Source organism: Lepidothrix coronata, unplaced genomic scaffold, assembly GCF_001604755.1.
Source record: "Lepidothrix coronata isolate B3197 unplaced genomic scaffold, Lepidothrix_coronata-1.0 Scaffold98, whole genome shotgun sequence".
Classification (NCBI taxonomy): Eukaryota; Metazoa; Chordata; class Aves; order Passeriformes; family Pipridae; genus Lepidothrix; species Lepidothrix coronata.
In genome coordinates this window covers 1,349,293-1,364,663 of record NW_016690278.1, presented here as the reverse complement: position 1 = coordinate 1,364,663, position 15,371 = coordinate 1,349,293, and the positions used below count along the sequence as shown (strand labels likewise).

The 15,371-nt window shown below is 37.5% G+C and overlaps 1 protein-coding gene across 6 annotated transcripts in view; it reads right to left on the bottom strand.

Moving 5' to 3' along the window:
• HOOK3 (hook microtubule tethering protein 3) overlaps positions 1 to 15,371 on the bottom strand; it is an 83,398-nt gene that overhangs the window by 33,702 nt on the left and 34,325 nt on the right. For all 6 annotated transcript variants that reach the window (XM_017822461.1, XM_017822462.1, XM_017822463.1 and 3 more), the window contains exons 5-10: positions 15,201 to 15,333; positions 13,414 to 13,481; positions 6,347 to 6,409; positions 4,794 to 4,877; positions 3,584 to 3,747; positions 1,313 to 1,453 (exon numbers count right to left, since the gene is read on the bottom strand). In XM_017822461.1, the coding sequence (XP_017677950.1) occupies positions 1,313 to 1,453; positions 3,584 to 3,747; positions 4,794 to 4,877; positions 6,347 to 6,409; positions 13,414 to 13,481; positions 15,201 to 15,333 (653 nt within the window). The remainder of the gene's footprint in view (positions 1 to 1,312; positions 1,454 to 3,583; positions 3,748 to 4,793; positions 4,878 to 6,346; positions 6,410 to 13,413; positions 13,482 to 15,200; positions 15,334 to 15,371) is intronic.

Sequence of the window (15,371 nt, the reverse complement as noted above, 5' to 3'; positions counted from 1 at the left end):
TGACTGTTTGTCAACTCAAATTACTGCTGATAGAGGTCCTTTAGAAACCATCACTCTTCCTAATACAGCTTTCTTATCTGCTTCCAATCTTAAAACAGTAGTTAACACAACTTCACTCCCACTCATTTCCTTTCAATTCCAAATTATCTTCTATTCTGCATTTTACAAGGGTAAAGAAGAAAACTTTCTGGCCTCCAATTTGTTTTAATGAGAGCCAGGAATAAAATCATAAAGATCCATCTCCTGGGCAACTCACACTTGGTGACACAGAAGTAAAGTACTGTGTTTGATTTGTTTGGAGTTTGATTCCTTCTAAAAAAAAAAAAAAAGGGAGAGAGAAAAGAAACACCAGGCTCTGTTCACAACTTCTCAGAGTTTTTTTAATATATCCACTGCACTGCCAGGACAGCAACTGCCCACACCCCAACAACCACCCACCCCTCTACCACTAGCACTGTCCTTGGTTTCATTTTTGAACCAAATCATTTACAGACTCAACTTCCTATGAAATCCAGGGAATCTCCCACCGAATTGATGGGCCAGTTTACAAGACTCTGAGGCAAGCCAAATCTCTATGATCCCCAGCGAAGTGCAGAGCCTCTCTCTCGCAACAAGGAATTACTCTTCGAACCTATGCCACCCACACAGACAGTTTATGAAATTATGCAGCCTGATGGGTTCATTCCTTATATTAATGACAGAGGGGATAAAGACAGACAGCTTTGATAGAAAGCTGCTGGCAATATTAAAACAAAGCCTTGGGAGAGAGAATGGGTAACTGTTCTGAATAACTCATTGCAGCAAGGCACCAATACTGAAGGATTATGTTCCACAGCAAAAGTGGTTGTCCCACCCTACAAACCCCTAGCATCATCAAATCATGACAACTTTGTATGCTAAGATCCAGTGACAGTGAGAGCTGCAACACGTGTTCATATTAGCATTATTTGATGAACCAAAAGCACACCCAAAGTCCAAACAATGCAAACCTAGGAAAGGGCATAGTTTCCTGACGAGAACAGATGCCCAAGTCATGATGAAGGTGAGTAGCAAATACTCAAGAGATCACCAAGTGCCCTGTAATAACCATAAGATTGTGTAGAACTGCTAAGTCTACTCATAGCTGGTGATCAAGGTACACAATAAACAACTGTTTTACTTAAGCAGAATTAAACTGGAGGATCCAGAACAACCTTGGCATTGAGAAAGCATTTATATTTAATATTTAAATTATTTAAACAAAAGATAATGTAGATTAAGTACACAAATTAAAAGTTAATAGTTAAAAAAGGATTAATGGAACAGAATTTACCTGAGTACATCTATCTCATCCTTCAAAGACTGAGCCTCTTCTGCCAGTGTAGTAAGCTCTTCTGTTTGTTGTCTCAATTCTGCAATTTCCTTTTCAAGTTCTTCACAGCGTATTCGATAGTCATCTTTGGCAGCTTCTAATCTGTAAAAATGAAGAAAAACAGAAAATAACTTTCCATCTTGAGCCACAGTTACCTTTCCTCATCATCATCCCCTCTAAAAACACATGAAATGGCCTTCTGTAGCAGTGAAGAACAGCCCAATGTGCTTATCCAAAATGTAGAAGCAGATTGACTTTTCTGATGCTCCCAGTCTGATATCAGTCTTTCTACTTGGAAAATCAAAAGGTAATGTATGTTCTCATAAAGACAATCCTCAGGTTTCTTCTGCAATAGTAGTTTTTCACAAAGGAAGCTCAAGCAGAAATTTTCACCTTTTTTCATCTTGGAACATACAGAGTTTGAATATGATACATTTATCGTAAGATTTTGTTCAGTTGTCCAACTCCTATACACCTTCAACAATATTGACCTGATTGTCAGATGTTATAAATGCCATAGAGTTCTCAACAAAGTCATTTTATTTATTTACTCATAAAGAGCCTGTGCATGCCCAGCACACCTGAAGAACCAGGTTTTTAGTTAAAAAGTAAAGAACTCAGACCAAATTTGCTGGAGTAAACTGCTTGCATACAGCACACATGGGCAAAGCTCCATTGACCTGTCAGTGAAATAAGGGAATAAGTAATAGTAACTTTGTCAAAGTATTTTGAATTAATGGAAAAGGACACAATCTGGAACACGGAAGTCCTACAGCGATTTTGATCTGAAACTAAAACATGAACAATCCAGAAAGGGAGATACGGTCATGAGGGGTAAAAAAAGTATTTTATCCAAAAAGAGTCTACAAGAATGGAGACAAGAGAAAGTCTTTAAGCCATTTAAACCACAAACAACAAACATTTGGATCGTGACAGACTAGTAGTGTCAAAGGACAAAGAGTCAAGACTGGAGAAAAACAGTTGTACCACACTGGACATCAATTCAGCTGTACATATGTCCTGCTTGATCAGGCAGAGCTGGAAGGAACATGCACGAATTGCCAGTAGAAACCACATGCTATGAAGGCAGGGGAAGGAGATAAAGGAGACCAGGAATGAGTCTCACAGGAGAAAAATGTTTAGAATGACCTTCAGAACCCAAAATTAAGAGTAAAAGGCAGTGCAGATATCGAATATGGGGAGAAAACCTGTTCAAACAGTAACTGATAACAGACTCGGGGAGAGATCATTCCAGAGCATGCAGATGAACCAGAAGAGATAAAACCAGAAGAGATAAAAGGGGACACTATCACTACATTATTCCTTTACATGGTAGATGTATAGAATGAAGAAATCCAGGCACTAGCTGCTGTGAAAGAGAAATACTGAACGTTTTTCAAGAAACAGATGGGAGAGGGTATGTCAGAATAACCAGGAAGGAGGTTTAGTATAAGAGGAAGTGGAAAAATGGCAAAACAGGCAAATAAAGAAAGTTACATGGCACTTATCACAAGAATTAGAAAAGGGCAATGAGAAGAGCATAGCAAAAGAAAAACTGGCAGTGTAAAGAAATACCATGGTTTCAGTGAAGAAAGAGAGGGAAAGTATGGCAAAGAGGATGAAAAAGTGAAATGAACCAGCTTTCTTCAGCAGAATAGGCACACACAGCCTGGAAGCAATTCTCAAAAGAACCAGGAAGGAGATTTACAGAGGGATTGTATTTCCACAGGGTGAGGAAATGCAAATGAAGTGCAGAGATCACATGTGGATAATCTCCATGTTTCAGATATGAAACAATCTGTTTTCAAGTTCAGAGAAGGACATACTTTGCTATGTAATAACGCCACCTGTAGAACTGCCTGTAGCAGACCTTAGTCTACGAATTTCTACACCTTAAAAACGCAATCAGAATAATTTGGGTAAAGGAAAGCATGCTACTTTTAATTCTCACTGATTTTGAAAAACATGGGTGAAATGACTGCATGCAAACAATTCAAAATAACTCACAGAGTAGAGAGTGACATGTATACAGCATTTCAGCATTAAGCTGATGCATTTTGTTATGCTAGAGCTTGTAAAGAGGTAAATCATAATGTGTATGAAACTGTAAAAACTGTACTACTGTGGTTATGTCACCCATTATACTCATTCATAATTGCCAGCAGAACCAGAAGTATCTAAGTCACATATGTTGCCAGCTACAAACAATCTAACCAAGCGTAGATTTTCTACCTGAATGTTTCCTCTTGGAGCTGTTCTAGTTGTGTCTGCAGCTGCAGGTGCCTACGACCTGCAGGGCTGTTGGGATCTTCAATAGAATCAGACTGATTTAAGCGTTCCATCAAAATCTGGTTCTCAGCAAGCAGGCTGCTCTTCTCCTCTTGGAGAGCTGCAACCTGTTGTAATAAAAGCATGGACTAGAATAACTGACCCATCCAGCTTCAGAGAGAAATACTTTTTTGTGCACATAATAAAATATCAACACAACCCACAAACAGAAACACACAGACTACAATAATAATCACATTTCACAGGAATATACTGTATCATTTAATAGGCATTCAATTGCTAAGTGATGTAACCAACATATTGCAACATTAGGGGCAGATTTACCACACAGAATATGTAACTATTCTTTAACATATTTTGCACTGGCATTGAAAGAAAAAGTCTTTGTTATGACAGAAGATAACTTCATCATATTTAAGTCTGCATACTCTCCCAGCAAACAAATAAAACTAGCTCTCCACAGTAAGGGCTAACTGCAAGCAGGTCCAAAAGAGGAACACAGTTCCAAAGATGACTCAGTTTCCACCAACGCTGTGGAAACAGGCAGTGGCGTGAAGAACTCAGAGTGCTCCAACTCAAACAACAGCTGAAACATGGGTTCACATATTAACCATGAGCACACAGATCAGCTTCATTAATTCCAACGGTTACCGAACCGTTTGGCAAAAAGCCTGAATTATACTCCAAAACAGGGTTACAATGGCAATGCCTTTCAGGGTTTCCTCCTCACACTCCTCATATCTTCCAGATGAGGTATGACTGACTTAAAGTAAAGCTTAGTCAAAACCCATGCACAGCTGATCCTCTGCAGTAACTTCCTACTGGTATTTAACACTGAACTGAAACTGTTACAGCAGCAGAACCTGTATTAGTGCTCTACTGCAACAGTTTTACCACACAGCTCAAACCCTTCCTACCAGAACGAAAAAAAGTTTCATCAGTGTGAGTCATCTTCATACTGGCAACTTTGCATCAAGATAAGAAAACAATGACATTCATTCTGCTAGCACAAGTGAAGCAAAATAACTACTGTGCCATTTTCATCTCCCGTTTAAAAATTGTTTTCCACACTATACTGCTTATTTTCAGCTGCCTAGAAGTTAACACATCTTTTTCCCCACTTGAAAATCAATAGACACTACAGCAAACTTACCTGCATATCTAACTCGTGACATCTCTGGGCAATTTCTTCTTTTGTTGCTAGTGCCTCATTTAATTCTTCTGTAGTTTTCTTCAGCTAGCATAAACAATAAACATTAACACTGTCATCAGTCTCTGTGATCCAATTAAAAATATTCTGAACTACATGACTGTAAAATTTTCACAGTTAGGTAATATATTAAATTTTTGAAAAGCTCAGGTAATTCCACTCTTATAAAGAAAAAAAGAAGCAGGTGTGATTACTGTTTAGTTTGTGTATTAGTAAAAAGTAAAAGCACCCAAAAGTAATGTTTGCTCTTATATTAGAATTATCACATCTGCTCTATGAATTGAGCCAAAAACACTCGAACTCGGGTCTGAAGAACTCATCAAATCTCTACACTGAAAAAAATTGTCAATACCACTTTTCTTTACAGAATCAAAGAGCGTATAATTTCAATTTTCAATCTAGTTTTGAAAGGACTGGAAGGCGGAATACAGGGAATGGACAATTAGGGTAAAATCTCTCTAGTAAAGGAAGCTACTCTTAGTGCACAACAGGGATACAACTAACGTGGTGACAGAGAAGCCTACCCTTCTGAAAAAGGGCACCGAATCTTGTAAGCAGTGGTAAATATTCAGGTATTTCCCTTCAAGGGCTCAATATTCAAAGATATTCAAAGATATTCAAAGATATGTATCTTGTCAGTTTACAAATTAATGCAGTTAACATAAACATAGCTATAGGTGTGTGCATGTTATGTATATAGACATAGATACAGATAGTGCTGTATATATAGCACAGATGTGCTATTATATATGATGAAGTGTAAATGGGCTTTCTCAAATAGCATCATCATATTTGGTATGTGCAAGTTTATTTCTCAGGGTCTGTTTACATACAGAACTTAATTTAATCTGCCAGCATTTACATATTTCTGCAGAAAAAGTATGATGGAGGAACACAGGGAAAACCACTGTACGATACTTCTCAATTAGAAAAAAACCTGAGGAAGCAGGATAGGGTTAGCATGAAGTTAAGTTAGTAAAACCAATTGGTTTTGCATATTTTTTAAATATATCAGACAGGGAAGGGTTATATTTGAAAACTTCTCTTATGTACTGGACCAGTTCCAGGACCCCAAATATGCGTGTGTTTGTTTTGATTTGGTTTTTTTTTTTAACTGACTTTGGGAGTAGGAAAAGTTTTATTCACACGCATAAAAAAGCTTTATTCAAATACTACACATTTTTTATCCTTTCTCAATTCCTAAAGATTTGTACCAATCTGCAGTTCGCTTTATTATGTCATACAGCTAGACTGGTTTTCCAAATCAACTTTTTTTTTTTCCCTTAAACACAGAATAGGAGTAAACTCAACCTATAAACCTAAAGGACTCTGAAATTTACTACTGAAATTTAGTTTTCCACTCCTCATTTGACTTTCCCACAAAACACTTTAATGATTAAAGAAAAAAAAAAAAAAGACAGAGTTCTTAATACAGAAAAAGGACTGGCCACTGATGTGCTATGATGGAAGGAAAAGAAACATTTGGTCTTAGATACCTGCCGATCAAGGTCAACGTAAGCATCATTTCCAACAGAGACTGGAGACTCTTTACTCATCAACTGCAATTAGATTACACTGGATTAGAAAAAACAAGGATTTACTTTTATATTAAAACCTAAGTTTCAACGAAACACCAAGCTTGTTTTCACTTTTGGGAGTTTTAATCTGACTTAATTTGAAAGTTTTTAACTTCATTTTTACATAAGATATCTTCAGAAACAAAACCAGAAAAAAAATAATCTTCATAACTTATAATATTTAGAGTGGTAAAAAAAACCCCTTACATCATCTCTTTTTCTTCTGACAATGCACATTCTTCACCTATGATGAAGTCTACAGTACACCCCGCTAAATATTTTACTGAAGTGGCATTGGAATGATGGTAGATATCAACACACCATGCCAGATCTTCTTTTAATTGTTCTCTGCTAGTGGCTTTCATGCTTCAATTACCTGGAAGTTCATATGCATTTATTTATTTCACTAAAGTTTGGGACATATCATCAGCTAATAGTGCAAAACAAAGATGAACAAAATTCTGCTCTGGAGTTGTCTGTAATTTTCAAATTTAAAGAGAAACTCTGTAGAGCGCATTCCTGAAATGAATATTACAATTCATTGTGTACTAACCTATTTTATTGCAGGAATACCTGAAGGTGGTTTTGTAATATTTAGAATATGTTTAAAAAAAAACAAAAACAAAACTCAGACACAAACAAACAAAAAACCTAAAGCAAAACAACAAAAAAACCGAAACTACTATCAAACCCTCAGCACAAAAACCCAAATCAAGTCCTATAAAATTGACTGATGAGCTTATTAAAAAAAAGAGAAAGAGCTCATAAGTTTTAAGAGCTCTCCAATGACACAATTCATGGATGTTCCAATCAAAAAAGCCCCATCCTAACCAAAGTCAGGACTAGATTTTTTCCCTAAGACCTCTGGTCCAGCCTGGTTACTCTCTCCAGAGACAGGGCTTCATTTATTCCTTCCAGAAAACAGTGCTTTCGCATTACTTTTCCTTGACAAAGTTTTTGGAACACATGGCACAGAGCCTTCGTTTGTTCTCAATCCTTTCTGTTTATACCACTGTGTACAAGTGAAAAATCTCTGTTTGACATTTACATCATTCAAATATTTATACACTTACATCTCTCTCCCTTTTCCCATATCCTTAATTGGGATTTACCTGCATACCTAATGCTTAAATTAATCTATCTGTCCTCAACAGTCCTCCTCAGACCATGACAATGTTTGTCAAATTTCTTCCATTTTGTCTACATGTTTACAACGACAAAACCACTCCAAGATGAAGCATTGCATGAAGCCCAGAGTCCCTGTAACAATAATTAGAAACTCCCTAGCCTCAGAGCTGTCCCTGGAAAAATGAAGTCACGTCTTCTTTGTTACCATATATAGTGGCATTACAAACTTGTCTATAATGTAAGGCCCTAATCTAAGATTATTATCATTTAAGCAAAAACTTCCAGTCCCTCCCTGCTCTGTGACAAGTCTTACATGTTTCAATTACTGCATTTCACCAGCTACTGTTAAAACGCTTTTCCAGATGACTAAAGGGATATCCCCTATTAACCAAATACTGAGCTCCTCTTCCCTGTTTCATGTCCCAAAACTGTTTGCAAACACTGGACACACGTGTTCACAAGCACACAAGTAAGTTCTGCCCGCCAAGCCAGCACTTTCCAGCTGGCGGGTCCCGCTCAGCCTGCAGGGGTGTGCAACAACACGTCCCGAACAGCAGCCCCCCCTTTCTGGCCCGAGCACAACTTCCTCTTCAGAAAACAAGCTCAACGGACCTCCACAAGACTTACAGTAAAAAGGAATACAAGTGACCGCACAACCCACTAGAGGCCACTGTGGTGTCACTGCTCCCGTGAAACTGCCGTACAGGAAGCAGGCCAAGGCCAATATAATCCCTATTTTCTTCAGTGAGTTTTGTCATCTCTCGCCAAACACGATGTTCTGGAGAGCCCTTAAGCAGAAATGTCCAGAAAAGAGGACATTATCTGGAGCAGGATTAGGCAGTGGAGATACGTGGTCTGGGTGTACCCTGAATGTTACACAGCACTTGTGAATTTAACTCCATGGGGTGCGTTAGGAATGTCATGGAAAGCGTGCATGAGGCACTGAGGGTGAGAGCCATAGGCACAGGTGCAGATGACTGACTCAATGCAACAGGAAGCACCTTGCAATCTGATGGCCTGTGCTATGGGGGGAATGCTAAAGAGGAAATCTAAGGGATTGTTTTGTGTCCAGTAAGTCGCACAACCAGACAAATAACAGGAAGGATACGGACAGATAACTCACAACTGACACAGGAATCCAACTTCTGATCAACAGTTAATAATAAATTGAAGTTAAGGAGTGGGATGAAAAGGTATCAGGGCAAAGGAGTGCATCCATCTTTCCCCTACACATCTCCCCATACACTGGGACAATGGTTTATGCAACAAAATGTCTTGACCACACTCTGCTTCTGGATTGCCTCTACACAGTTTCTCCCCACTTAATAGGAAACACTTTACCCTAAATAGCACAGCCAACAGAGTACAACTCCACCCACCTATCCAAACTTCTCTCTCTTCAGTCAGATTTTCTGAAAATTTCAAGAAAAGTTTTACTGAATGCTGTGTCTTAGGATTCCATACAGATACGTTTGTCAACTCAAAGCATACACTACAACCTTCCATCCACCTGAAAAATACAAGGTAAGAGGCTTCCCTAGTTTTCTCCATTCTTCACTTTGTTTCTGGTCAATCAGCATTCTCTGATATTACTGAAATTTAGAGCTCCAAAATGCTTGTATAATCAGTTACCTGCTCAATGGCACATGCATTATTTATTACTAATCTGATGATACTAGTAGGTTGATACTAATTTTTAAATCAAATTTACTTACTGGGTCTGCTATATATCTCCTTTACTTAAAGCTCATATTCAGAAAAACTTAACTAAATACTGCTGTACTTTCAGGGCTTCACATGCAGCCTGCAAGTGTGATATTAGAATATGTGGAATTGAGATGTATGGGTCAATGCCAAGATTTTGAGTTTACAGGGGCAAACTTCATTTCATTTGTATTTCAAATAAGTTAAGAGAATAAAAAGCAGAAGGAAGTGGCCTCCTCAGTCTCCCCTTACAGCTTTAGTTTTCTTCTGGAGCAGACTACAGGAGGAATAAAGGTCTGCCTTCACGATTTTGCAGCACTGGAACTGGCCTTCATTTCCAAGCTCACCATTTAGCTTAAGTATAGTATTATTATTTATTTTCACCTGTAACTTTAATGGAGGATGATATGCAGAAATTATAAAAAGGGGAAAAAAAGAAGTGCCAGCAAAATCAAGCAATTGCAGTAGGTGTCTACATGAGAAGGAAAACCCTGCTTAAGAGCTTCTGACACTGAAATGCACTAGCATTTACTGTCTTTTTCTTTTTCCGGTTTATTTTGCATAAAAAGGTCAGTCTGGATTACAAATGGTGCAATAACCTGGACAACACGATAATACTTATAATTATTTGTGTAGTTTTATGAGCAGCAGTTGTCATTCCATGTTAATCCTTTACATATGTACCTTTTCATGCTCACAGCTTTGGTATGATATCTCACATAACACTTGAAGGTCTGCTAATCCTATATTATTAAAACCTTCACATTTTAATTGCTTTCCTTGGGAAATGTGAACAAATTGTGTTGTCATGGATACATAAAGATTAGGGAATGGGTAAAACTATCACAAAATCTGCATGCATGAATAACCTGAATTATGAAAGCTTTTTTTTTCCCCTATATGTGATTTTGCAAATGCAGCTGAACCATTCAGTTGATGATTTTAACAGTCCAAAACACTTGCTTTATCTGAAATGCTTCTTCTGTAACGATAATATTTTACAAGCTCATTTAAGTGTCCACAAAAACAATGACAAAAATCTAGCTTCTGTACTCAGGTTTTCTTTTTTGAAACATCTTTATGCTTGTTTTAAAGAGTCAAGGCTATGTATGACACTGTGTATCCTTTAAAGCAGGTGGACTTTCTTCCTCCAGTTGGTATTCAGTCTATCCTCCAGTCTATCTGTTGACAGATGCAACAAAATACTTTTGTATTATTTCCTAACTATTAAAAGAACAGTTTTACTTCACACAAGATAAAGCTTTAAACAGTCAAGACAAAATACAGCAGGGGAAAAACCCACAAAACCAAACAGTGGAAGTAACACAGTCAGTATTAACCCAGACAGTAAGTTCCTTTTCCTATTCACCCCAGGCAAGTTTTGACACTACCTCTAGTATTGTTCTGACTCTCAACTTGACCTGCACAGACACCTGCTAAGTGATCAAGTTTAGAGATGTTTTAAACAGCAAAGGTAAGTAGATTATTTGCCTCAGCTACCGTCTTCATAAATACTGAACTTTGCTGTTCAAGAAAAAGACTTGGGAAAGTGGCAGAAGAATTTCCAAAAGATGTCAAGGAAAGGAAAAGAAAGAAAAACACACAGTGGCCAAAATAATTTCCGTAAGGAAAGATTTTTGGCCTCTAAAAAATCTAAACCCCATGGAATTAAAAATAACTGTAATATTATGCATATTAATACATGAAATCCTCTATCTTGTGCACAGCTTGTCTTTAGATATGTACACGTGAAGATTAGCATCTAAGAATCTAGGTGGTGGCAACACACCAGATCAATTTGACTACACTGAACAACTACACTGTTGTTTGTTAAAAACAAGCACTGTTAAATTTATAAAACCTTATGGAGCACAAGGCATATTTTAAGCATTTAAATAAGTGAAGAAAGGAAATGTTGAAGAGTCACAAGTTATTAAAAAATAAAATAATCAACTAAAATTTAGAACATAATATGCTGCTTCTTCCATTGAAAAAATTACCTTCTACATGCAAAAAAACTAGATAAAACTTGTTCTACTGTGCCTCATGATATACTTTCCTGAGTAAGATGATTTATGAAAACCAAAGAAGCATCAAAAAAAATTTATGTGTGCTCGACTGAAACAGAAAAATAAATTTCATAATACGTCAGTGAAGCTTAGAGAGGTCTTCTGACATACCTAATTTTAAAGAAAGAGTACCTGCAATGTCAAATACTTTGGAACGTTTGGACGAGGTGATGTACAGCAACTTTTCAAACACGTACATACACCTACTTTCCTAGGCATCTTATTTTGGTGTCTCCTACATATTGCTTGTTCCAAGTCACTTGAATTCTGAGAGCTGCTGTGAGCCCAAGAAATAGAAAATCCTCCTTAAATCCAGTGAAGTTTCACCCCATGTGAATCTGTGCTGGCTATGACCTAACTCCCAGAATAACCTTCTCCACAATTTTGCCAAGCACTGACATGAGACAGGCCTGCAATGGCCAGTGTCTGTCTTCTTTCTCTTCTTGAAAATTTGGATAATCTTTGCCAGCTTCCAGTTGACCCTGGACTTCTCAAGACTCCAAGCCCATTAAAAAGCAGTGGAGGGAGGTCCTGCTCTCAAAGTGTATCAAAGTCTGAGACGCTTTCTCACCTCTTCATTGAGCACCTGAGATCCTCCTTATTTGGTCCTGAAATGCCTTGGATTTCTAAGCAGCTTGGAAAGTAGCATTAAAAATCACTCAGAACTGTGCCAGTATCTGAATGGTAAGCTTTTTGATTCAGTGAGTTTCAAAAATCTGTTCCAGAAAAACAGACCCAGTGATTTCTCCCGTACTTCTACTCACCGGCTCAGAGAAAGGGCACAAACACTAAAAAACTTCAAAGTTTACTCATCAAAAATGCTGAAAACTGTGGGCTGCTTCAAATCTGGCTATTATACCAAATGAAGAAGACTTTTAGAAAAATTAAATAGGAGACTTTTAACAGAAAGAGGGAGGATAAAATAAGGTTTTCTATTTCAAGGCAGTGCAGAAAACAGTGATGCTGAAATTTGGATTTAATAAAAAGCATTAGAAAGCTTCACCAAAACACTGTATTACAGTTACAAAAAATAGAAAAAAGTACAATATCCCAAAACTCCAGCAAACTGGTGCTTGGCAGCACCGACTGGAAGATGATTGAGCGTAACAATTCTTTCAATGCTCATTTCAAAAGTCTACTCTGCATGGTTGTAGACAGCACTCCACACACGGACAACTGAATGTATGACTGCATGGTTGAAGTGATGACAGGGGACAGGGTCCCTTGTAGGCTTACTGACACCTCTTTCTACATTCAGACATTCCAGAGAAGTGAAACTGCTCTAGAGCCTAATGTGGAATTTCATTTCTCTTGTTCAGGTTCAAAAGAAATGGGATTACCAGTGGTTTCCAGCTTTCCTTAGTGGCCTGCCCCGCAGTAAACCTCCATCTATGAAGACTGACAGGCATTTCACTTGTGGGTATTTTGGGATCCTAAGAAGTCACATGGGGGCTCCAGGGCTATAGTGGCTAACACTGAGGTTTTAACCACAAATGCACTGGAGTACAACAAACAACTAACAAAATGCACTGGAGTATATTCACTAACTTGTAAAAACATAGCAGCCTATCATATTATTCCTATATATTCATATTATTTATCATTACATATCATCATTATGTATCATAACACTACAGCTGACAGAAGAATACTCTAGTCTCTAATTCTCTTCCTTTTCACTTGTCAACAAAATTTAAAAAAAATTAGCAGCCCGTGAAGTTTTGCAATTTCAAGGTACAAATTTTGATGAAATTCTACAGTATTTGGTTACCCATACAAAATCAGTCTAGTGTATTTTAGGATTCACAGGGTGGGAAAGGTAAAGGAAAGGGAACCCAATATCAAAAATATCTAGAAGTTCCAGTCTTCTAGATTTAAAGAAAAGTGGGACATTCAACCAGAGTTCCTTGACATAAAGTAAGATTTTTCTAAGGAAAAAATAAGATATTTTTCCCTGTAAAAAGGCAAAATCTACACCCCTTATTTTCTTTATTTCCAACTAAGTTTTTCCAAAGTAGGAAAAAGCATATTGTTGTAAAATACTGAAAGGCAGAACTTTCATACACTGCAGGCATCCCAGCATACCTCCTGAATGGCTGTCATGACAACATGTTGAACTGATTCTTCCATCATCATTATGGTCTGGATGTACTCTGAAAAAAAAAAAAAGGGCATTCTGAAACGTCACGGTTAAAATTCAAGTCAGAGAACAGAAGATCAGAAGCTGCATCCTTCCTACAAAATGAGTAGGTGCCATGGATGACACTGAAATGCATAATCACCAGTCAAGTCCCACCACAACAAACTCAACAGGATTTTATCAGAAGTCTGATCAGACATAAATCCAGCTTATTTGAACTCTACAACAACCAAAAAAGTACATAATTATCTTTTCCTTCTGGTACCTCACAGTTCTGTTATAACTATTTTCACTCCTTTTCTCCATTTGTTCCCAAACTATTCAGGCTCTTCAGGTACACAATCCTTGCATAGGTTGTACTTTTCCATAAGTTTAACAATAATGTCCTGCCTTCTTACAGCATTCTCATTTCAAAGCATTTTCACATCCATTCTTGCTTTCTGTTCTTATTCCTGTGTTACCCCACAAATTAAGTCCCCCTCCACTTTTTCACTCCTCACCTATGTATGTATAGATGTGAGTTACAGATGAGAGACTTTGAGAAACAATATAGTGGTCAGAAAGGCAAATTCTGACATTTAGACTAAGTCAAGGAGTTAATGACTTGCCCAGTATAATGCAGTTTCCAGATAGATATGATCTCCTTTACACATGACCTGTATTCTTTTAATGATGTGCCTAAGGGAAAGATATTGGGGAAAAGTCACCTCTAAGTGGTTAATTAGCTCATGCCAAATCTCACTCCAAAAACATAAAACTAGACTGTTCTGATATTTCAAACATGTACATTTTTAATGTCCAAACTGAGAGAGTAAAGGAAAGACAAGAATAAGATATACTTCCCACCTGAGGGTGACAAACAGTCACCCAAAGGAAGGAAGGTAATTTTACAGAAAACAGAGAGGACAGGAGGGTTAATAAACCAGTTATTTATATACTCATGGAATAACATTTCCTCTACTTTAATTAATAAGACAGCCAGACCATCTCCTGTTTAAGAGAACAAAAGTAATTTCAGAAGGAGAAACTAAAGTGATTTAGTCACCTGAGAAAACTGAAAGGGGAAACTAGCAGTAAAAGTTAAGATGAATCAAGCAAGAGGAAGACAAAAGGTCTTAAACCCTGGCTGCCACCAAAACCAGAATGAGTTAAATCAGAAGAGACATATATTTGGTGCAACTGTAACATAAACACAGTAGAAATAGTCTTATTTTCCCAAACATGTATTTTCCATTCATATGACTATGTTTTGCGTTTTAAGTGTTTAGAATGAATGTTTGCAGTTGCTCTCAGAAACTACAGCATCCTAGATCACACCAGACACATCTTCAGGAAAAGCTTTCACCCGTGTAGTTAAGGTAATGACTGGAATGCATTCCTAAAATCAGGAGTCACACAGAATAATGCAACAATCACACATGTCCATTCTTAACTATCGCAATCTACCTCATAAATGGTTAAAAGGTAGGCCCGAGAATTTTCCTTTGTAGAGTGATTTTTCAGCTCAGCAAACCCAAACTGAAAATATGGATGTTGGAAGCAAAATCAATTCCACAGTGTGAGTCGCCAAAACTAAGGAAGCTTATAACAAAACAAGTTACTACCCATAGGACAAAATCATGTCACCACTGAAAAAACCCTACATTTGTCTCAGACAGAAACACGGTAAATAGAGTTTTTCCTCTAAGTGTTTACATAACAAGCAAGAAAACATGCTTTGAAAATTTATTACCTTGCTTCTGTTCACAATTCACAGCACATCCCAAAATAAGCTGAAGCATTCTCCCAAGCTCTGCAGCATCAGCGTGCTCTCCAATCAGGTTAACATCAGGAAGGGTGAAGTCATTTATCTGTTGCCCCAGAATCTGTGTAAAGACCCAGTAATTACATGGCTGTATCACTG